The sequence below is a fragment of the Schistocerca gregaria genome, chromosome X, assembly GCF_023897955.1.
Source record: "Schistocerca gregaria isolate iqSchGreg1 chromosome X, iqSchGreg1.2, whole genome shotgun sequence".
NCBI classification, from domain to species: domain Eukaryota; kingdom Metazoa; phylum Arthropoda; class Insecta; order Orthoptera; family Acrididae; genus Schistocerca; species Schistocerca gregaria.
Genome location: NC_064931.1, coordinates 744,569,771 through 744,595,368, shown reverse-complemented (window position 1 = coordinate 744,595,368; position 25,598 = coordinate 744,569,771). Strand labels below are relative to the sequence as shown.

The following is a 25,598-nucleotide window of genomic DNA, read 5'->3' as shown; positions in this document are numbered from 1 at the left end:
CCTGCCTCGGGCATGGATGTGTGTGATGTCCATAGGTTAGTTAGGTTTAAGTAGTTCTAAGTTCTAGGGGACTGATGCCCTCAGAAGTTAAGTCCCATAGTGCTCAGAGCCATTTTGAAAGTGCTATTGATGTACAGTTTCTCAAGAATGGATTGGTGGTCATAGGCTCCTATTGTTAGTCAATCAACAAATTATAATAATCCTTAGAAAATGTGTTCTTTGCACAAACATACACTTTTTAAATGGAACAATACTTTTTGACACTGTTCTTGTTGTTGTTGTTGTAGTCATCAGTCCGGAGACTGGTTTGATGCATCTCTCCATGCTACTCTATCCTGTGCAAGCTTCTTCATCTCCCAGTACCTACTGTAGCCTACATCCTTCTGAATCTGCTTAGTGTATTCATCTCTTGGTCTCCCTCTACGATTTTTACCCTCCCCGCTGCCCTCCAGTACTAAATTAGTGATCCCTTGATGCCTCAGAACATGTCCTACCAACCGATCCCTTCTTCTAGACAAGTTGTGCCACAAATTCCTCTTCTCTCCAATTCTATTCAATACCTCCTCATTAGTTATGTTATCTACCAATCTAATCTTCAGTATTCTTCTGCAGCACCACATTTCAAAAGCTTCTTTCCTCTTCCTGTCTGAACTATTTATCGTCCATGTTTCACTTCCATACATGGCTACACTCCATACAAATACTTTCAGAAACGACTTCCTGACACTTAAATCAATACTCGATGTTATCAAATGTCTCTTCTTCAGAAATGCTTTCCTTGCCATTGCCAATCTACATTCTATATCCTCTCTACTTCGACCATCATCAGTTATTTTGCTCCCCAAATAGCAAAACTCCTTTACTACTTTAAGTGTCTCATTTCCTAATCTACTTCCCTCAGCATCACCCGATTTAATTCGACTAAATTCCATTATCCTCGTTTTGCTTTTGTTGATGTTCATCTTATACCCTCCTTTCAAGACAGTGTCCATTCCGTTCAACTGCTCTTCCAAGTCCTTTGCTGTCTCTGACAGAATTTCAGTGTCATCAGCGAACCTCACAGTTTTTATTTCTTCTCCATGGATTTTAATACCTACTCCAAACTTTTCTTTTGTTTCCTTTAGTGCTTCTTCAATATACAGATTGAATAGCATTGCGGAGAGGCTACAATCCTGTCTCACTCCCTTCCCAACCACTGCTTCCCTTTCATGCCCCTCGACTCTTATAACTGCCATCTGCTTTCTGTACAAATTGTAAATATGCTTTCGCTCCCTGTATTTTACCCCAGCCACCTTCAAAATTTGAAAGAGAGTATTCCAATCAACCCTGTCAAAAGCTTCCTCTAAGTCTACAAATGCTGGAAAAGTACTTTGGCCTTTACTTAATCTTTGTTCTAAGATAAGTCATAGGGTCAGTATTGCCTTACGTGTCCAACATTTCTACCGATTCCAAACTGATCTTCCCCGAGGTCGGAATCTACCAGTTTTTCCATTCGTCTGTAAAGAATGCGCGTTAGTATTTTGCAGCTGTGACTTATTAAACTGATAGTTTGGTAATTTTCACACCTGTCAACACCTGCTTTTTTTGGGATTGGAATTATTATATTCTTCTTGAAGTCTGAGGGAATTTCGCCTGTCTCATACATATTGCTCACCAGATCGTAGAGTGTTGTCAGGGCTGGCTCTCCCAAGGCTGCTAGTAGTTCTAATGTAATGTTGTCTACTCCCGGGGCCTTGTTTCGAATTAGATCTTTCAGTGCTCTGTCAAACTCTTCACACAGTATCATATCTCCCATTTCATCTTCATCTACCTCATCTTCCATTTCCATAATATTTTCCTCAAGAACATGGCCCCTGTATAGGCCCTCTACATACTCCTTACACCTTTCTGCTTTCCCTTCTTTGCTTAGAACTGGGTTTCCACCTGAGCTCTTGATATTCGTGCAAGTGGTTCTCTTTTCTCCAAAGGTCTCTTTAATTTTCCTGTAGGCAGTATCTATCTTACCCCTCGTAAGATAAGCCTCTACATCCTTACATTTGTCCTCTAGCAATCCCTGCTTAGCCATTTTGCACTTCTTGTCGATCTCATTTTTGAGACGTTTGTACTCCATTTTTGAATGCTTCACTTACTGCATTTTTGTATTTTCTCCTTTCATCAATTAAATTCAGTATCTATTCTGTTACCCAACGATTTCTACTAGCCCTCGTCTTTTTACCTACTTGATCCTCTTCTGCTTTCACTATTTCATTCCTCAAAGCTACCCATTCTTCTTCTACTGTATTTCTTTCTCCTATTCCTGTCAATTGCTCCCTTATGCTCTCCCTGAAACTCTGTACTACCTCTGGTTCTTTCAGTTTATCCAGGTCCCATCTTCTTAAATTCCCACCTTTTTGCAGTTTTTTCAGTTTTAATTTACAGTTCATAACCAATGGATTATGGTCAGAGTCCACATCGGCCCCTGGAAATGTCTTACAATTTAAAACCTGGTTCCTAAATCTCTGTCTTACCATTATATAATCTATCTGAAACCTTTTAGTATCTCCAGGGTTCTCCCATGTATACTACCTTCTTCCATGGCTCTTGAACCGAGTGTTAGCTGTGATTAAGTTATGCTATGTGCAAAATTCTACCAGGCGGCTTCCTCTTTCGTTTCTTGGCCCCATGCCTGGTTTTTAATCTGCCAGGACGTTTAATATCAGCGGACACCTGCAGAGAGAAAATTAAATTCTTCACTTTAGTCACCCACAGAAAAGAGAGGCCTCCTAACAGAGTGCCTAAACGGGTTGACTGCATCCTTCAGTGACTGAACTACAGAAGATGTCTAAGTTGAAACGGTTAGGCTGTTGACATATAACTAGTGGTTTAATGTGCGAATGGTCCTGCCTAATTTACATAAAGAGATTCAAGATCGTGACTTTTAGAAAAAAGGCATAAATCGTCTGCTTACTGGAGAGTTTTGATGCCCACTGAAACAGCATTGTCCATATCTAGTGTATATATTGAAACAGGAGAGGACTGAGTGTTGAGCCATGGGGCAGTTCTCTTGACACTGTACAAGAACTGAGTAATTTGTTCTGGAAACTTACATATACACGGGGAATTATCTAGAACTGTCCGCCTGCCTATCTGAGTGGTAACGTGTTTGCCTATCAGTAGCACGCCAAGGTCCGACTCCTGGCCAGATTGGAGATTTTATTTGCTCGTGGACTGGATGTTGTGTTGTCCTCATCATCATCATCTCCTCATCACTGATGTGCAAGTCACCCACAGTAGTGTCACCTGAAGTAATACTTGCAATACGGCGGCCGAACGTCCCTTGATGGAGCCTCCTGGCCAACGATGACACACAATCATTTCATTTCATTTTTTCATCTAAAACTTGCGCTGAAAATATTGCGCAAATGGAAATTGCTATTGATGTGTTGTTTTTCCAAAATGGACTGGTAGTCAAGGGCTCAATTTGTTAGCCAATCAACAGATTGTAACAATACTTAGAAAGTGTATTTTTGTGTAGACGCACACTTTTTTAAATGAAACGATGCCCTTTGAGATTAACAGACTGCAAGTAGTGTAAATTAGTATGTCAGTGGTGTTTGTTGCAGGATCCTAGTGCGAATCGTTTATGAGATATCGTATTTTGAAAAGTTTCCACACTGTCACTTGTTTGCGCCATTCAGCACACGTAATTGTTTGGTGCAATGTTGCTATATTTGCTCACAGTGTGCTTGTGCGTCCCTTGAGTACATTGCGACTGGGTAGTCAGTTATTGTGTGACACTAGTGAGTGGACGATGGGTTTTACCAATGCAGAAAAAGCCGACAAGCTCATGGCGTGTGAAGAGTGTAGCAAGCATGCAGTTTGTTCTCGTATGATGTATGTGGCAACATTTCCTGATAGACGTCAACCATATCGGCAGTTCTTTATCAACCTTTTCAACCTGTTACGTGAAAGTGGTAGTGTAATATCTGGACAATGTAACAGAAGGAAACAAGTGAAGACAGGAGAGGGGGAAATTGATGTTTTTGATACTGTTGCAGTTAATCCTCATGTCAGCTCCCGCACAGTGGTATGAGCCAGGCAAGTATCCTATGCATCCTACATCGCCATAGGTACCATCCGTGTCACAACTCTCTCCATCAAGAACTGCATGAAAACGATTATGAGACTCATGTCAACTTCTGTACGTGGCGCATTAAGACAATATACTTCAGATATATCATGTATCTTATTTAGTGATGAAGCCACATTTACCAGTTATGGCTAGGAACACCATCAAAACATGTACAATTGGACTGTTGAGAATCCTTGTTGGTTTTCTCACACAGAATGTCAGTGTTCACACAGTTTAAATGTGTGGCCTGGGATAGTGAACCATCTGCCCATAGGGCTGTTTTTCATAGATAGAACACTGAACGCGCACAAGTATCGCGGCCTCTTAACGGACCCTCTTCCACGGATGCTAGAAGACGTTCCTCTGCAAACTGTGGGAAATCTGTGGTAGCAACTAGATGGCTGTCCAGCCTATAAAGCACAAAGTACTACAGCATGTCTTCACAGATTGTTTTCCTGGATTCGACACCTGTAGGCTTTTGTCTGAGAGGAAAGCTGAAAGACGCTGTCTACAAGGAAATACCAGCTACACCTGATGATATGCAACGACGTATTACTGCAGCCTGCTAGGACATCTCCGCTGAAACGCTAGTATGTGTGCAGCAGTCGTTCCATACCAGACTGGAAGAGTGTATTGTTGCTGCTGATGGTCATTTTCAACACTACCTGTGATGGTCAAATGGCTCGTTACTGGTCAGAATGCATATAACTGCGTCACACATGTGTTATGCAATAACTGACTAGCAAATTTCAGAGCACACAAGAGACACACAAGCTGTGAGCAAACATAGCAACATTTTACGAAGCAACTAGGTGTGCTGAATGGCTCAAACAAGTGTCAGCGTGGAAACTTTTCAAAATACAATATTTCGTAAACGATCCTGCAACAAACTCCACTGACATTATAGTTTACCCTACTAGTAGTTTGTAAATCGCAATAGGCATTGCATCAATTAAAAAAGTGTATGTTTACACAAAAAATACACTTTCTAAGTATTGTTACAATCTGTTGATTGGCTAACAATTCAAGCCCCTGACTACCTATCCATTCTGTGAAACCAGCACATCAGTAGCAATTTCCATTTCCGCAATATCTGTGGTGTAAGTTTTAGAAGACTCGCCCTGTATAGGTGAGTTTACAGAAGAAATTACTCATTCCTTGTACAGCATCAAAAGAACTGCCCCATGACTCAACCCTCAACTCTTTTCTGTTTTAATATCTACACTAAATATGGACAATGCTGTCTCAGTGGGCATTAAAACTCTCCAGTATGCAGACGATTTATGCCTTTCCTCTACACGTCACGATCTTGACTCTCTTTGTGTAAATCAGGTAGGACCATTTACATATTAACCCACTAGTTATATACCAACAGCTTAACCGTTTCAACTGTGCCATCTTCAGTAGTGTAGTCGCTAAAAGAAGTAATCAACCAGCTTAGACATCCTATTAGGAGGTCTTTCTTTCCTGTCAGCAGCTAAAGAGAAGAAAGGAAAGCCCACTGATATGAAACTTCTTAGGAGATTAAAACTGAGTACCATGTCAAGACTTAAACTCGGAACATTTGCCTTTCACAGGCAAGGGCTCTACCGACTGAGCTACCCAAGCACTACACGCGACCTGAGTTCACAGCCTTCCTACCGCCAGTACTTCGTCTCCCACCTTCCGAACTTCATAGAAGCTCTCCTGTGAATCTTGCAGGAATACCATTTGTGGATGAACGGATTTTGCAGAGACATAGCTTAGCCACAGCCTGAGGGGACGTTTCCAGAGAGAAATTTTCACTCTGCAGTGGAGTATGCGTTGATATGAAACTCCCTGGCAGATTAGAACTGTGTGCTTAACCGATACTCGGATTCGGGACCTTTGACTTTCGCCGGCAAGTATTCTACCGACTGAGCTACCCTGCTAGGTCTCACAACCTATCCGTACAGCTTTACTCTCGCCAGTACCTCATGCCCTGCTTTCCAGGCTTCACAGACTAAAGTGAAGGTCTTAGGCATGGTATGTGAGATGTTCTTAATCTGGACTGATCCACATATCTCATGCAATCAAGAAAACAGATAATAACATTAACACTGTGACATCTGAAGCTGGAACTTGATGAGATACAGGCCCTTACATTCTCTTGATTATAGACAATGGCCTCGTCTACTCATCATCGATTATAGGTGCTGCTTATATTACAATGCAACTAAATGTGCACCTCAAGCATTTGACATGATACAGTTCAGATGCCTGTGTATTTGCCTAGGAGCAACACGATTGATTCCATTGAAGCTTCGCTGTAATTCGCTGAATATGCTGTGTATTTTCTTGCTAGAGGAGTCACTCGCCTAAAATATAGTAGATTAATCACCCTCCTCCAAGAAATGAGAGACAGTCTTCCATTAATGTCTTCATCAGAAATGCAGAACCCTTACCCTATACTTGTGGCAGCATTAGACTCAGTGCTTGTCATCAGTCACTGGATTCAAACACATAGCAACATAATCCCATTCAGATATCTGATGAAAAACCTCAATATTCACTATTACAGTTTTATGATTATTGGTCTGGCACAATCAGTTAAATTTTCAGTGCTTTACATTAATCTTTATTGACCACACTTTGTTCATATGTATATGGATGGCTCTCGATATCAAGAGACAGCAGCTGTACAATGTGCAGTTCTTGTCCCCAAACTGAAATATTTTAAGTAACTCTGTCTGCACCTTATTATTCAATTTTTAATTTAGAGGAGATAACGATTCGAGAAGTTCTCAAATTTGGCCGTCATGCAGAGCTCCAGAACACAATGATATTGTCAGAATCAAAAACTTATCTGAAGTTTACGAAAACCAAAAGTGGAAAAGTGGAATGAATATTCAGTTACTGGAAATTATGCAATAAACATTACTAAATAACGGAAGAGGTACGAGTATCTCCATTTCATGGGGCCAGCTCATGATTCTTTTACAATGAAAAGGTCGGCCAGTTGGTCCCATAATGAACTTCAGTCTACTAACATCTGATTTAGTAGTAGTAGTAGTAGTAGTAGTAGTTTTATTCATCCGTAGATCTCTTTTTACAAGGATATAGGACATGTCAAAGTATTTACAAGCTTAGATCAATTTACAATAAGCTAATTCGTATACACATATATTTACAGACTTCTTGTTAGAGACAATCATTAGATTTTACTCCTGGTATACAATAATTTATTTACAAATAACTCATTAAATAATGTAATGCCACACTATTCACTCATATTTCACTATCAGTCACTGCACACACTATACACACATTGTTTCATAACACTTCACTCACTACACACACACACACACACACACACACACACACACACACACACACACACACAGGTGATCCTTGGGCCATTTTCTGTACTGCAAGTTCCCATTTGCTATCCTGAAAAACTGAGTCAGCATCCCTTCATAATGAGTGAGATGTTGAGCTCAGAAAGAGGAAGAGGTGTTAGTATTGTGCTATGCATAGCTTGAGGGGAGAGTGTCTCTAGAAAGGAAAAAAGAAGAAAAATAATAAAGTGAAGGTGTTATGTGGAATATTGGATGTTTTATAATCATCATTATTATTATTATTTGTTTGTATAACATTTTTTTATCAAACCCCTACTCTGCTTTATCTAAGTAATCCTTCAATGTATAAAATGTATTGCATAACAGGTACTTTTTAGCTGCCTTCTTAAATAAGTGTATTTTTGAAATTTCTTTAATCTCTTTTGGTAATTTATTGTACAGTTTTATTCCTTGGTAGAAAATGCTGTTTTGAGTTTTATGTTTATTTTTTCTTGGTAAATGTAAGTTGAGTCTATCTCTTGTTGCATGGTCATGGACAGAGCTGTTTGTGCAGTAATTGCCAATGTTACTTTTGATGTGTACAACTGACTGGTAAATGTGTTCACATGGAGCAGTTAAAATTCCCAGTGTTTTGAACAGATCTTTACAATGAGCTCGACTACTATTTCTGGTTATTATTCTTATGGCTCTTTTCTGGAGTTTGAAAATTGTGTTCATATTTTGTGGATTTGTTCCCCAAAAAAGAATGCCATAGCTAAGAATTGAGTGTACATATGAATAATATGTAACTAAAAGACACTGCATGTTACACACAGATGATAGAATTCTAAGGGTATAACATGCTGATGACATTCTGTTTTTCAAGTTATGAATGCAGAAACTGGCCGAGGCAGCATGGGCAGAGGACTGGCGCCGTTCGATCTACCATAAACGTCAATAATATGCTGTGTTCTAATCAGTAATTATAATCACTCCCTAGTTTCGATAATTTCAGGTGAGCAAAAAACTGGTAGCCACCTTTTTGTGAATGCATCCTAACCATGGGTCAGCTCCTTCCCATTTACATCTCATAGTCATCAGGAGTAACACTTTCTGCGACTGTCAGAAGAAAGAAGAAAGAGATGTAAGCAACATGCTGTTTTCCTGTAGTAATGAGTGTATATGGAATTTTGTGTACTACCTGTGTTGTATAAATACTCTAATCTTCAAGTGTACGTTTTCAAATCTCTGTTGAGTTCTTTTTTATATTCTGTTTTGTCTGTAGTTGAAAAGTGACTGTTCATAAGGTATAAATATTGTACCTAGACGCTGTAAAATCATTTTAAATCAACTATAGATTTTTTAATTTTTCTGCATATGTGATTTTATAATTGTAACAAGCTTTTGGCACTATGGTTCAATAAACTCAAGTCAAATTTTTATGCAGACTCCTATGATCAGCAGTGTTGACACATTCATGTCCTGCTCCCACTGCTGGTGTTGTAGCTCCCACTGGGGCCACATGGGCTGATGAAACTCTTCATGATGGGGTGGCAGTAGTTCTAGAGGCATAGGCTGCTGCTGTTGTGATTTTTGTTGCCACTACTGATAGTTTCCAATTATTGTGCTGCACCTGTCGAGATATAGCAGTTGCTGAAAGTAATTCTGTATCTGGTAACGAAAATGCATGTTAGGCTTCTTTACATTCTTGTTGATTTGGAAATTACGGCCAACCTGATTGACTTTTTGTTTTACGGGGCTGTAATTCCTATACACGCAAGTGGAGCCAGTATAAAATGCTGCAATTCCAGCTGCTACCATTTAACCAGTATCTATTGCGAGAGTTTCCTTATCTTCATTTGAGTACCATATTAAAAATCAGTTTGTATGAACATACTAAACAAGTATAAATACGGAATATAGTCTGAAATGCATGAGTTCCAGTGTTTACACTCTCCAGCACCGATAAGAACGATGAACTCTGTTCGCGACCACTGTTCACTCTCCTCTGCTGTTTAGATTTGTGTCTGATGGACAACTCATGATTAGTAAAAGAAGTGATGGAATGCGAGTCACACTTCGCTGTTCATAGTGTCACTGTCTTCGCTGATATATGATTTTTCGAAATATTCTGGTGTTATTATTTTTTTTCAATTTGGATTTGAGATTTTTATCGTGTACTATTGTCTCCCAAAAGGCCAAAGAGTCTGATTTCGTGGAAGCCGATTACTTCTACACCTCATTTCATCCAAACCAGGACCCAGTTTTTTTTTACTGCATTATGCCAGACACAGCCAGATTACAGTTACTTTCTTTGTTAACCACAATATTCTTGTCATCTGCAAAAAGTGGACCGAGCGAGGTGGCGCAGTGGTTAGCACACTGGACTCGCATTCGGGAGGACGACGGTACAATCCCGTCTCCGGCCATCCTGATTTAGGTTTTCCGTGATTTTCCTAAATCGTTTCAGGCAAATGCCGGGATGGTTCCTTTGAAAGGGCACGGCCGATTTCCTTCCCAATCCTTCCCTAACCCGAGCTTGCGCTCCGTCTCTAATGACCTCGATGTCGACGGGACGTTAAACACTAACCACCACCACCTCTGCAAAAAGTGGAAAATTTATCTCAAAGCTCGTACACATTGGAAGGTCGTTAGCAAAGATGGGGACAAAAGGGGATCAAGCACAGAGCCCTGTGAGACTTTACACTTGACAGCGCCCCACTTACATCCTGCAGGTATTCCATACGAGATAGTCAACAAATCTAACATTCACTAAAAGAGCCCATACGTTCAGTTTGGAGATATATCTGATGGGAAATGATTGTTGAAAGTCTCTGCTACTTTTTCAGATGTTTTGGAAACGATCCCATCATGTTTGATTCCTCAATGTTGGTGTCTGGTGAAATTTCTCTTTTTTTATTATACCCCATATGGTCTTCATGTTGTTATTGGAAGCATCAATTCAAGACTTAATAGTCATACTCTCTGTTTTTTTTCAGAACCATTTTTAGGATATTGCTGAATGGTAGTGTTCTTTTCTCTCCAGGACATTGGATTATCAAAGTGAAGCAAACAGCTCTCATCTCCATTTATGCATAATTTTGATCCCTTGTGTAATCTGTCATGTTATTCAAGAAGTATTTCATCCACATGCTGGTCGCTCCACCTATCCAATAAAACACATTTCTTAAACGAATACCATAGTTGACATAGTCGAATAATGTGCACACATCACAAAAAATTACAGTAAAAAATATTTTTCTCTTAATTAAATCTAAGATTTGGTCAGCAGTACCCTGCCCGAAGCCAAATGGCTTTTTGTTCAGTAAGATGGAGTTGCTGACGTGGTTTAAAAGCCTTCTAAGAGAAAGCTCTTCTAGAATTTTTGAGTAACTTCTTAGGAGGAAAACTGGACAATAAATACTTACTTCAACTTTTCACCATTTTTACAAATACTTTTAACAATTACATATTAATGTGTATCTAGAACAGTTCCTTGTTGTAGTTGTTTGTTAAAGACATGGCACACTATCCCATTTGTAGGATAATAGCAGCAATTAAGAATTTTTATGGATATTTCATCGCTATCAGTGGAGTTTTTATTTCTCATTCCACTAATCACCGTACGTGATTCTGGTGGTCAATAAAGAGATGCAATTGTAAGTTTATGTCTATCCTTGGTACTTTGTCTTGTCCAGACCATCGCGCATGCAGCTTAAGTTTCCACCTCGGTGGATTTGAGCTTCTTTTTACTGCGACAAATTAAGCCTATCCATATGACGTTAGCGTATCCCTTCGGCATACACAAAAATTTCCTTCAAAACGCTCACTTCTATCAATTTTAGGTTTTATACAGCTTTCTGTACGTTGTATTATGTGAGCTTTATTGCTTTTTTGAGCGCTTGCAACTCTGGCACTTTGTTGCGAATTTGTAAAATAAAACTCTGGTTAGGAAATTGAAATTCTTAACTAACATTTACACAAAACTCATTGTTATTAAGTGGACAGGGGCGTAAAAAGATCGTCCTCGCAGCATTTTTCCACACACATTGACGGCTTTCCACAGATGTTTCACAAGCTACACTATGGGATCAGAAGAAATGCACGTGACAAGCACAAACAAAATAAAATAACTCTGGCGCGGCAGAACTGTCATCGTCGCGTGGGGATGTTTGTGTATGTATCGCGATAAGTTAAATGCTCAACGTGTTAGCTTCATTTCCCCGTTGCGTCAGTGAGACGACGGTATTGATTTAAATGAGATATCATCAGCAGATATAGTGACTTGTCAAGCTCTTGAAGAGAAGTAAGTTTTAACTTATTTTTGGAATTCAGAGTTAACGTGAAAACTGTTTATTGGACGTGTGATGACGAAATATGAAGTGATATAAACCGGTAATTTGCTCATAGATACAGAAACCCTAGTATTCTCCGGTTTGATCTGTGGCTCTGTTGAAAAGTTACGTAACACCTACTTTAGTTTAAAAGAATTTCATTTTGCCGCCGCCGCCCCCCCCCCCCCCCCCCCCCTGCCTCCCCCTTCCGAATTAATTTTTCAATTGTGTTGTCACATTTTTAAGCCAGTTACAGTTTTTAGTGTCATTAATAGGCGTCCTCAGATAAATGTATTGTCCCAAATTTTCACATCCAGTGACCGTAGTTGCCCTGATTTAAAACTATTTATCTCTTTTTGTAAAAGAAGAGCATCTGCCAGCTACATCTGGACCAGTTGCAATATCCGTAATATAGTTTGTTACGTTGTGGTGCAAATATAACTCGGTGCACTCAAGATCCCGTTGATGCTTTAGCTATCTGTTCGTGCTGTTAGGTAGAAACATTTTTCTGTTCGTGGTTTAACTGTTAGTAAAGACTCGTATTTGTCTTTCAGCTGTAATTCATCTCCACACTGCTATGCTACTGATATGCCATGCCGCCGCCCCTCCCCACTGCCGTCCGCCAAACTAAGCAACAATTCAGTATTGAGGAAGTTGGCTATTTATTCTCATGTTAGGCCATCAGTATGTTTGTTGTTTATAATAATAAGTTTTATGTGGTGTATTGTATGCAAAAGAAAGACATTTGAATGTAATGAGTGATGTATTCATTTCTTTGGTAATATCTGAAGAGTGTGTTCAGCAAAATTTAAATATGTAACAGCTTAAAAGTTGTGAATTCTTCATGATCTATAGTCCATGCCGTTTCTTTTTACTGAGAAGAAAAAATTGATCTTATTCTTTGTGGATCTAGATCTGTCCAATGTGCCATCAGCTATCCATAATTCTGTTTTAGACCAGCAGTAATTCTCCATAATCAGCTTTGTTGTTTTTGACTTTGAGTGAAAATGCTGTGTACCAGTAGTTGCAGCACTGAAGGTGATACGTGTTTACAAGTTCATGTCGGAAGAGGACTTCAGTATTTTTTGCAACTGTATCTCCATTAATTAGTTCATTGATGCTGAGAGCATTTAAATAATGTGTGGAATATGTAAGTTTTGTTTTGAGATGTTACATCCAGGCAAAATAACATTTTTCTCCTTTCTTTATTCCTATAATTCTAACTTTACTGTGTTAATAAATGATTTTCTTAATGAACACATGCTGGTGTGTGTGTGTGTGATATTGGACCACTCACCCTCTCAGAAATCGTGGTTGTGGCAACACTGATCCTTAGTGTCGCCTGAGGTCTAGATTAGGTAGAAAGGTGATAATTTGGTTGTGAGCAGGCAAAGCCAACAAATATGAATGCCACATAAAGGACATAGTAACCCTTCAAGCTGTAGCATAGCCTAATGTTTATGTTCACTCCATATTTCAATGCATTTTGCCAGATTTTCATATTAAAAATCAAAACTGCAAGATAAATTCCAAAAGAATATATTAAGAAATGGACAGTTCTGCAATGAGTGGTTTAATGTAGATCATTCACATATCTTGAACATAAACTGTGAAAAATGCAAGGGGTTCTACTGTGTAACTTTCACTTTGTGACAGAAACAAAATGTAAATTATTAAAGCTATTATCACTCTCATTTCCTAAACTACTTTTGGGTTTGAAGTATATTTTCCTGTAATAAAGTGTATTATATCATTTAGAAGTGTAAACTAGCAAATTGTCAATTATTGTAGGTATTACAGTGAGTGTATTGCTTTAATTGAAACTGTTGTTAATAGCCCATACACGACTTAGGACAGTGCAAGTATGATCTTGTTAGCGGGTGTTTTTTCAAACTTGCAGAGTGCATTCAGATTCACACAGTTTGGTCCTGAAGCTGTTTTCTGCAGTATTTCAAAGTGTGTGTTAAATAATTTCTCTTGGTGTTCAGCTATGGAATACTGGTATTTATGAATATGAAAAGTACACATTATTTTTACGTGTGTAATCTTGAATCATCCCAGGGCTTAAGTCTCTCCGGAGATCAGAAATAAAATGGGGTGATAGAACTACAATGTGCCCTTACAATTTCTCAAAGTATTTCAGTGTGGGAAAAGAGGTAGCAGTCAGTGATCTATATAAAATTTAATTAGATCCTTTTGCATGGTACAATTGAATGATTTGCACTAATTTCTTCTGACTTTTTAAAATTTATTGCTTTGTTTGTGACAAAAATCGTAAAAGACACAAACAAAGCTTTATCTGTTTACATAAACATAAATTGTAAAAAATAAAAAAGGAGTATGTGTGCGGGTTCACTAGGCTGTATTACTTTGACAGATAACAGTGCAGCACATTCACTCCTTACAAGCTGTTTAAAATTTATGCCAAATGAATACTAAAAAGTGAAATAATATAGTTTTTTTTACTCCTTGATGTGTTTGGAGAAAAGGGGGGGGGGGGGGGTGAGACACTGTGATTTTTGGTTGTGAATAACATGACACAAATTGAAAATTTGCTTGTGGAAAAACTAAAAAAAAGTTTATGGTACACCTATAGCAGTGCAGAATTTAATGCAGATTCTGTTCTTTGTTGAAATACCAAACCTCTTCAAATTTTACTGTTTCTTATAAAGTCATCATGTACCAATCAATGGTACTATTAGATAGACATAGAATAAAATAATAAAAATTCTGTAATTGATGTGGCAATGAAAGGGTGAATGGTACACCAGAGAGAGAGAGAGAGAGAGAGAGAGAGAGAGAGAGAGAATATTTCACAATTCCTATGTATCCAAGAACCCAGTATCACCAAGACTACATAAGATCTTCAATAGTTATCATAATCTTCTTCATGTTCTATTCTTTGAACCAATGTTCTCTCTTCTGTTATACTGAAGAAAACATTTGCTTTATGAATTCTCTGAGTAGGTTCTTTGCCACAAGATAAGGCCATATCAATTGTTAAAGTATCTTTGAATTGCACCAAAGTCATATAGAAATGGCAAGGGGCCAAAGTATGAATACATAACACTTATGTTCTAGTATCTGTTCCCATAACACTGCTTGTCTGATGGATACAATCTGTTTCTGTATTCTAATTTTAACTGTAAGGTATTTTATGTAACACCATAGCAGGTCAGATTGCTGAAAAGTCCATCAAATCCAAAAGAGAAACTTGTTTGCATATTGGTACTGGATATGGTTTAAACTGACCTCTCAGAAGTGAGTATTGCCACTAACCTAGCTGACGATTTCCTGCCCTATGAATGGAATGTAAGTGGCATGTAACTGAAGTATCCACACTTTTTTTTTTTTTCACCCGAAGTATAGTTAAAATGATTCATTTTATTTGTAACAGTGGAATTGGTTATACTTCGTGTGAACTAAGATAGGTGACAGATGTTGGTGAGGTATTCAGTATTTCTGGTGTGTTAGGTCTGTTTATACACTTCTTTATTAAAACATTTACAGGTTTTTGGAATAAAAAATTGTCAGGTAATTATGGAAATGAGTTTCTACTTAAAAAGGTGCTTGTCATGCTGTTCACTCAAATGGATTTTTGGCTTGATGTGAAGTGAATCATAAAATTAGTTACATAGATTTACATTCTGTGTGTGTGTGTGTGTGTGTGTGTGTGTGTGTGTGTGTGTGTGTGTGTCCCTATATATACTTTCATATAACAGTTTGTTTATCTTATTCAGAATTTCAGATACTTGTTAGTAATTGCAGTTTGAGAGATCCAGGAGAATGGTGGAACTGAATATAATAAATAACCCTTTGAAGGTGAGTAACTAGTTTGTTGTTAGTACTCAATAATTCTTGTAACTTCAGTGTAGGCATCCAGTAAATTTATTCACTTTATTTAGTGTGAGATTTCGATTAATCCAGAAATTAAGCTTTGCAGAAGTACAAACAGAATCACCTGTCCTGTCTTCAACTCTCACCCACATTTTCAGGGAAAACTCATATTAACACAAGTTTCCCACAGCTCATGGTCTGGTGGTCAGTGCCATGGCCTCTAGATCGTAGGTTCCCAGGGTAAATTCCTGGATGGGTTGGTGATTTTTTTAAATGGTGGTGCTGGTGTTGCACAAGTTGCCAAAAAGGTGTTAAATAGGTCAAGCCAAGATGGGATATCCCAGCTGTTAGTGCCATATAATTTTATTACAGTTTGTCCTTTTTGTCCAATCTTGCAGTGTTTTATAAATGAGCTTTTTGCCTTGTTATTGGTGGTGGTGGTGGTGGTGGTGGTGGTGGTGGTGGTAACAAAAATTAATGTGCTTAATATGGAAATAGACAAATTGCTTCACTCTGTCTCTGAATTATATTTTTACAAACTCAACGGTAACTATTTTGAACATTTATTTATATCAGTAATAATGGTAGTACTGACAACTCTCTGTATAGTAGGGGTGTTAAGTGGTTGATAAGTATGTAAGCAAGGCAGTAAGTACAGGGTGAAGCAAAAAATGTTAACATTAAATGGGTGTACAATCACATGAAATTAAAAGTCGAGGATTTGGTACCCATCCCACTCAGTGCACATATAGAATCTGTCCATTGTTGATTGTAAGGCCCAGTGGGCCATGTGGGCAAGGATAGAAGTGATGACGTAAGTGACGAGGTGCTTGAAGTTGTCCAATTTGCTAGGTTTGCTGGCATAGACACGGTCAGTGTCATGCCCCACAGCCCAAAAATTACATGGCATCAGGTTGGGTAAACATGCTGGCCATGGGAGAGGACCACCTCTACCAATCCAGTGTTAAGTGAATGTTCAGGTACTCCCAAATCGTCTGACTGCAATGGGAAGATGTCCCATCTTGAATGTACATTCACTGGAGAATGGGAAGTGGCGTGTTCTCCTCCTGAAACATGCTGATCGTAGCAAAGTAATTCTTTCCCCTGATGGTCTGTTCTTCAAAAAAAAAGAAGGGTCTAGTCACTCCAGATTTGCTCACTGCACATCAAATGTTAACTTTGGGGGAATCCCGCATGTGCTCTGGAACTTCTAGAGGATGCTTGGTCACTCAGATGACACAGTTGTGCTTGTTCACATGACAACTGACATGGAACGTTGCTGCATCTGATAACATGAACAGAATGTCAGGCTCCATGTGCACCATTTCCAAGATAATTTATGCAGAACTCGTATGTGCTTGCTTGTCCATGTTTGTGAGCTGCTGCACAATCTGTGAGTGGTATGGCTTCATTCCTACATCACAGTGCAAAATTCTAATCCCTGACCTTCGAGAAATGTTAATCTCTAGAGATCTGCATGAGGCCTTGTTTGGGATGGCTACAGTCACTTCCTGTCCTGGCATGATATTCCTTCCAGTTCAGACAGATCTCTTTCTACCGCTGTTCCCCTTGCAATTGTCTTGAACAGACCCCATCATTACAAACTTCTCATAGATTCTACAGATTGTCAGGTGCAATGGTGAAAGCCAGTCAAGTCCAGGCCTCGAATTTTTGTTGTGCGATGCTTGCAGACTGAAAGATGTCCATCCCGGCAGCTATCTTTCTTCGTTCCTATATGGAATATTGGTACACTGTCGTTTAATCTGCAAAAATAAAAACAAGAGAACATCTATTTAATGTTAACACCTTTTTGCCTCACTTTGTATTATTAAGCTTTCGGACAGTGTCCTCCTTTGGAGCTAACTAATAGAGAATGCACATGTATTGACTGCTCATTGCCTCAACTACGTGGCAAGGTCTATCTGTGTCTACACCCATTACATATCCCACCCTGGTATTTCTATTGTCATATTTATTTATATCTGAAGAGATAATATGAATTTTGAATATAGCAGGGATAAAATACAACTTGTATAGACACGTACTGATGGCCATAGTCAGCAGTCTTCAGGCTGCTGCCCCAGAGTGTAGTGGCAGTGGGGAGTGTGGTGTGTCACATGGTACACTCCAGGTGTTACATGCTTCTCCCACGGTCCCTGCTGTCGAGACATCTTCACGGGAACCAGGTGTGGTTGGACCACCCTCTCCCCAAGGGGAGTGGTGAGTTCAACAGCGTTTGCGTTGCACGAGGCGGAGGGTCAATGTGGAGGCTGGTGGTGTGGTGTTGCTGCTCTATCTGAGTGGACATGTGGCTGCTCCTTCAGCAAGGTCCGAGCAGGCACACTGGGGGAGGGGTTTATTAGTGATTGGGAGCTCCAATGGTAGGTAGTTGATGGAGCCCCTTAGGGAAATAGCGGAAAGGTCAGGGAAGAAGGCCAGTGTTCACTCTATCTTCTTGCTGGGGGATATCATCTGAGATTTGGCACTGGGTTGCTCATGTCACTACCAATGACTCCTGCCATGTGGGTTCAGAGGTCATACTCAGTTCATACAGGTGGTTGGCAGAGTTGGTGAAGGCAGAAAGCCTTGCTCGTGAGGTGGAATCTGAGCTAACTATTTATAGTGTCGTTTCCAGAACCAATTGCGGTCCTCTGGTTTGGAGCTGAGTGGAAGGCTTAAACCAGAGGCTTGGGCGATTCTGCAGAGATCTGGGGTGCAAATTTCTCAACCTGCGGTATCGTGTGGAGAAATGTAGGGTCCCCATGAATAGGTCAAGCATGCACTACACCCAGGAAGTGGCTACAAGGGTAGCAGAGTACGTGTGGAGTGCACATGGGGGTTTGTTAGGTTAGAGAATTCCTTCTCTAGGCCCGACAACACACCTCCTGTGACCCGACAAGGTAGCAGTAGGCAAAACACAACAGGGAATGACAGTATTAATGTGGTAATAGTAAACTGCAGGAGTATCTATAGAAAGGTCCCAGAACTGCTCCCGTTAATAAACGGTAACAATGCCCACATAGTAGTAGGGATGGAAAGTTGGCTGAAACCAGATATAAACAGTAATGAAATTCTAAACTCAGATTGGAATGTATACTGCAGACACAGGCTGGACAGTGAAGAAGGGGGAGGCGTGATTATAGCAATAACAAGTGCAATAGTGTCGAAGGAAATTGACATAGATCTGAAATGTGAAATAATTTGCGTGGAGGTCACGGTTAAAGCATGCTCAGACATGGTAATTGGATGTTTCTATAGGCCACCTGGCTCAGCAGCTGTTGTGGCAGAACACCTGAAGGAAAATTTGGAAAATATTTAGAGTAGATTGATGTCCTGACCATGTTATAGTTTTGGGTGGAGATTTTAATTTACCAGATACAGATTGGGAGACTCAAATGTTTATAACGGGTGGCAGGGACAAAGAATCCGGTGAAATTTTTTTAAGTGCATTATCTGAAAACTACCTTGAGCAGTTAAACAGAGAACCGACTCGTGGCGATAATATATTAGACCTTCTGGTGACAAACAGACCCGAAATATTTGAAACAGTTATGCAGAACAGGGAATCAGTGATCATAAAGTGGTTACTGCATCGATGATTTCGGCCATAAATAGAAATATTAAAAAAGGTAGGAAGATTTTTCTGTTCAGCAAAAGTGACAAAACGCAAGATTTCAGAGTACTTGATGGCTCAACACACAAGTTTTATCTCAAGTACAGATGGTGTTGAGGATCAGTGGACAAAGTTAAAAACCATTATACAATATGCTTTAGATAAGTATGTGCCAAACAAGATCGTACGAGATGGAAAAAAGCCACTGTGGTACAACAGCTAAGTTAGAAAACTGCTACAGAAACTAAGGGAACTTCACAGCAAACATAAATGTAGCCAAAGCCTTGCAGATAAACAAAAATTACACGAAGCGAAATGTAGTGTGAGGAGGGCTATGCAAGAGGCATTCAGCAAATTCGAAAGTGGAAAATTAGGTCTTACATTAAAGCGCTAGGTGGATCAAAACGAAATGTTCAGACACTCTGTAACCAAAATACTACTGAAACAGAGTACGACAGACTAAAGGCCGAAATACTAAAGGTCTTTCTCCAAAGCTGTTTCACATAGGAATAATGCACTGTAGTTCCTTCTCTAGATTGTTGCATAGATGACGGAGGGATAGAAAAATAATTAAAATTGCTCCAAAGACAGAAGGCCACTGGACCTGATGGGATAACAGTTCGATTTTACACAGAGTACATGAACGAACTTGCTCCCTTCTTGCAGCAGTGTACCGTAGGTCTCAAGAAGAGAGGAACATTCCAAAAGATGGGAAAAGGGCACAGGTCATTGCCATTTTCAAGAAGGGACATCGAACAGATGTGCAGAACTATAGACCTAAATCTCTAACGCCGAACAATTGTAGACTTTTGGAACACGTATTATGTTCGAGTATAATGACTTTTCTGGAGACTAGAAATCTACTCTGCAGGAATCAGCATGGATTTTGAAAAAGACGATCGTGTGAAACCCAGCTCACACTATTCGTCTAAGAGACTCGCAGGGCCGTAGACACGGGTTCCCAGGTAGATGCCATGTTTCTTGCGGAAGTCAAGGCATCTGACACGGTTCTCCACAGTCGTTTAATGAACGAAGTTAGAGCATATGGACTATCAGGCCAATTGTGATTGGATTGAAGAGTTCCTAGATAATAGAACACAGCATGTCATTCTCAATGGAGAGAAGTCTTCCCAAGTAAGAGTGATTTCAGGGGAGTTTCGTAGGATCGTTGCTATTCACAAAAAATTACATATGAGGCTTTTTGCGGATGATGCTGTAGTATATCGAGAGGGTGTAACAATAGAAAACTGTATTGAAATGCGGGATGATCTGCAACGTATTGATGCATGGTGCAGGGAATGGCAATTGAATCTCAATGTAGACAAGTGTAATGTGCTGCGAATAGAGAGAAAGACACTTTATCATTTAGCTACAATATAGCAGGTCAGCAGTTAATGGAAGCAGTTAATGCCTACTCCCAGACAATTTATGGAATTAAGATTGATTTAAAATGGAATGACTATATAAAATTAATGGTCGGTAAAGCAGATGCCAGACAGATTCATTGGAAGAGTCCTAAGGAAATTCAATCCAAAAACAAAGGAAGTAGGTTACAGTACACTTGTTCGCCCACTGCTTCAATACTGCTAACCGGTGAGGGATCCATACCAGACAGGGTTGATAGAAGAGAGGAGATCCAATGGAGAGTAGCGCACTTAGTTACAGGATCATTTAGTAATCGCGAAAGCATTACAGAGATGATAGATTAACTCCAGTAGATTACTCTGCAAGAGACCCTCAGTAGCTCGGTACAGGCTTTTGTTGAAGTTGAGAACATACTTCACCGAGGATTCAAGCAGTATATGTTGGGAAGAGACCATGAGGATAAAATCAAAGAGGTTAGAGCCCACACAGAGGCATACAAATAATCTTTCTTTCCATGAACAATACAAGATTGCAATACAAGGGAGAACCGATAGAGGTACTCAAGGTACCCTCCGCCACACAGTGTCAGGTGGCTTGCAGAGTATGGATGTAGATGTAGATAGTACATTACTGGCCATTAAAATTGTTACACCAAGAAGAAATAAAAGTGATAAACGGGCACTCATTGGACAAATATATTATATTATAACTGACATGTGATTACATTTTCACGCAATTTGGGTGCATAGATCTTGAGAAATCAGTACCCAGAACAATCACCTCTGGCTGTAATAATGGCCTTGATACGCCTGGGCATTGAGTCAGAGCTTGGATGGCGTGTACAGGTACAGCTGCCCACGGAGCTTCAACACGATACCACAGTTCATCAAGAGTAGTGACTGGCGTATTGTGATGAGCCAGTTGCTCGGCCACCATTAACCAGACGTTTGCAATTGGTGATAGATCTGGAGAGTGTGCTAGCCAGGGCAGCAGTCGGAACATTTTCTGTATCCAGAAAGGCCCGTACAGGACCTGCAACATGCAGTCGTGCATTATCCTGCTGATATGTAGGGTTTCGCAGGGATCGATAAAGGGTAGAGCCGCGGGGCGTAACACATCTGAAATGTACCATCCACTGTTTAAAGTGTCGTCAATGGGAACAAGAGGTGACCCAGACGTGTAACCAATGGCACCCCATACCATCACGCCGGGTTATACGCAAGTATGGCGATGACGAATACACACTTCCAGTGTGCGTTCATCGCGATGTCGCCAAACACGGATTCAACCATCATTATGCTGTAAATAGAACCTGGATTCATCCGAGAAAATGGCGTTTTGCCATTTGTGCACCCAGGTTAGTCATTGAGTACACCATCACAGGCGCTTCTGTCTGTGATGCAGCATCAAGGGTAACCGGAGCCAAGTTCTCAGAACTGATAGTCCATGCTGCTGCAAACATAGTTGAACTGTTCGTGCAGATGATTGTTGTTTATCAAACGTCCCCATCTGTTGACTCAGGGATTGAGACCTGGCTGCACGGTCCATTACAGCCATGCGGGTAAGATGCCTGTCATCTCGACTGCTAGTGATAAGAGGCCGTTGGGATCCAGCCCGGTGTTCCTATTACCCTCGTGAACCCACCGATTCCGTATTCTGCTGACAGTCCTTGGAGCTCGACCAACACGAGCAGCAATCTCACGATATGATAAAACGCGATCGCGATAGGCTACAATCCGACTTTGATAAAAGTGCTACACAAGAATCCTGAAGAGTAGATGGGTATATCATGTAACTGATGAGGTGTTACTGAATAGAAATGAAGATACAAGAAACCAGTGGCACATTGTGACTAAGAGAAGGTATTTGTTGTTTGACATATTCTAAGACATAAGGGGTTTGCCAATTTATTGGAGAGAAGTGTGGGAGTAAAAATTGTAGAAGGTGACACAGAGATGAATACAGCAACAATATGATCCTTCCAAAAGCAAGTAGTATTCCTAAGGCTTTCTTGCCCACCAAACAGTAGTTAAGGTGCCTGTCTAGATTTTGAGAAAACAGACATTACACATCCAGTCGGTGGTAAATCATGTGACTTTTATCATAAACATAGCCATAGAAGAAGGAATATTTCCAACTTTTTAAAAAATGAGTAAAGTCATCCCTATTTTCAAATGCCCCATGAACCATGGACCTTGCCGTTGGTGGGGAGGCTTGCACGCCTCAGTGATACAGGTAGCCGTACCGTACCACATTGGAGGGGTATCTCTTGAGAGGCCAGAGAAATGTGTGGTTCCTGAAGAGGGGCAGCAGCCTTTTCAGTAGCTGCAGGGGCAACAGTCTGGATGAATGACTAGTCTGGCATTGTAACATCAACCAAAATGGCCTTGCTGTGCTGGTACCATGAATGGCTGAAAGCAGGAGGAAACTAAAGTCATAATTTTTCCGGAGGTAAAATAGTCCCCCATTTGGATCTCCGGACGTGAACTACTCAGGACGACTTAGTTATCAGGAGAAACAAAACTGGCATTCTACGTATCGGAGCGTGGAATGTCAGATCCCTTAATCGGGCAGGTAGGTTAGAAAATTTAAAAAGGGAAATGGATAGGTTAAAGTTAGATATAGTGGGAATTAGTGAAGTTTGGTGGTAAGAGGAACAAGACTTACGGTCAGGTGAATACAGGATTATAAATACAACATCAAAGAGGGGTAATGCAGGAGTAGGCTTAATAATGAATAAAAAAAATAGGAACACAGGTAAGCTACTATGAACAGCATAGTGAACTAATTATTGTAGCCCATGCCTACCATAGTAGTAAAAGTTTATATGCCAGCTAGCTCTGCAGATAACAAAGAGATTGATGAAATGTATGATGTGATAAAAGAAATTATTCAGATGGTGAAGGGAGACGAAAATTTATTAGTCGTGGGTGATTGGAATGTGATAGTAGGAAAAGGAAAAGGAAACGTAGTAGGTAAATACTGAATGAGGATAAGGAATGAAAGACGAAGCAGCCTGGGAGAATTTTGCACAAAGGATAACTTAACCATAGCTAACACTTGGTTCCTCAATCATGAAAGAGGGTTGTATACATGGAAGGAGCCTGGAGATATTGGAAGGTTTCAGATAGATTATGTATTGGTAAGACAGACATTTAGGAACCAGGTTTTAAATTGTAAGACATTTCCAGGGGCAGATGTGGACTCTGACCATAATCTACTGGTTATGAACTGTAGATTAAAACTGAAGAAACTACAAAAAAGGTGGGAATTCAAGGAGATGGGACCTGGATAAACTAACAAAACCATAGGTTGTAGTGTGTTTCAGGGAGAGCATTAGGGAATGATTCACAAGAATGGGGAAAAGAAATACAGTAGAAGAAGAATGGGTAGCTTTGAGAGATGAAGTAGTGAAGGCAGCAGAGGATGAAGTAGGTAAAAAAAAGGGCTAGAAGAAATCCTTGAGTAACAGAAGAAATATTGAATTTAATTGATGAAAGGAGAAGATATAAAAATGCAGCAAATTAAGCAAGCAAAAAGGAATACAAACATTTCGACAATGAAATCAACAGGAAGTGCAAAATGGCTAAGCAGGGATGGCTAGAGGCCACATGTAAGGATGTAGAGACTTATCTCACTAAGGGTAAGATAGATACTGCCTACAGGAAAGTTAGAGACCTTTGGGGAAAAGAGCCACTTGCATGAATATCAAGAGCTCAGATGGAAACCCAGTTCTAAGCAAAGAAGCAGAAAAGTGGAAAGAGAACATACAAGGTCTATAAAAGGGCCATGTACTTGAGGATAATATTTTGGAAATGGAAAAGAATGTAGATGAAGATGAAAGGGGAGAAATGATACTGCGTGAAGAGTTTGACAGAGCACTGAAAGACCTGAGTCAAAACAAGGCCCTGGGAGTAGACAACATTCCATTAGAACTACTGATAGCCTTGGGAGAGCCAGCCCTGACAAAACTGTACCATCTGGTGAGCAAGATGTATGAGATGGACGAAATACCCTCAGACTTCAAGAACAATATAATTCCAATCCCAAAGAAAGCAGGTGTTGACAGGTGTGCAAATTACCGAACAATCAGTTTAATAAGTCACGACTGCAAAATACTAACACGAATTCTGTACAGACGAATGGAAAAACTGGTAGATGCTGACCTTGGGGAAGATAAGTTTGGATTCTGTGGAAATGTTGGAACAACTGACCCTATGACTTATCTTAGAATAGATTAAGAAAAGGCAAACCTACATTTCTGGAATTGTAGACTTTGCGAAAGCTTTTGACAGTGTTGACTGGAATACTCTTTCAGATTCTGAAGGTGGCAGGGGACAAGTACAGGGAGCAAAAGACTATTTACAATTTGCACAGAAACCAAATGATAGTTATATGATTTGAGGGGCATGAAAGGGAAGCAGTGGTTGGGAAGGGAGTGAGACAGGGTTGTAGCCTATCCCCAATGTTAGTCAATCTGTATATTGAGCAAGCAGTGAAAGAAACAAAAGAAAAATTTGGAGTAGGAATTAAAATTCGTGGAGAAGAAATTAAAACTTTGAAGTTTGCTGATGACATTGTAATTGTCAGACACCAAAGGACCTGGAAGAGCAGTCGAACGGAATGGACAGTGTCTTGAAAGGAGGATATAAGATGAACATCAACAGAAGCAAAACAAAGGTAATGGAATGTAGTCAATTTACATCAGGTGATGCTGAGGGGTATAGATTAGGAAATGACACTTGAAGTAGTTGATGAGTTTTGCTGTTTGGGGAGCAAAATAACTGATAGTCGAATTAGAGAGGATATAAAATGTAGATTAGCAATGGCAAGGAAAGCGTTTCTGAAGAAGAGAAATTTAACATAGAGTATAGATTTGTCAGGAAGTAGTTGCTGTAAGTGTTTGTATGGAAGTGAAACATGGACGATGAATAGTTTAGACAAGAAGAGAATAGAAGCTTTCAAAATTTGGTGCTACAGAAGAATGCTTAAGATTAAATGGGTAGATCACATAACTAATGAGGAGGTAGTGAATAGAATTG

The 25,598-nt window shown here is 39.8% G+C and overlaps 1 protein-coding gene across 4 annotated transcripts in view; it reads left to right on the top strand.

Annotated features, from left to right (window-relative positions):
* The first annotated feature begins 11,478 nt into the window (after positions 1-11,478).
* LOC126298954 (type-1 angiotensin II receptor-associated protein-like) overlaps positions 11,479-25,598 on the top strand; it is a 98,011-nt gene continuing 83,891 nt past the window's right edge. Inside the window, exons 1-2 of one of the 4 annotated variants that reach the window (XM_049990559.1) lie at positions 11,479-11,583; positions 15,482-15,563. In XM_049990559.1, the coding sequence (XP_049846516.1) occupies positions 15,528-15,563 (36 nt within the window). In that variant the 5' untranslated portion in view covers positions 11,479-11,583; positions 15,482-15,527. Of the gene's footprint in view, positions 11,714-15,481; positions 15,564-25,598 lie in introns of all 4 variants that reach the window. The other 3 variants (XM_049990561.1, XM_049990558.1, XM_049990560.1) reach the window with 3 other exon arrangements.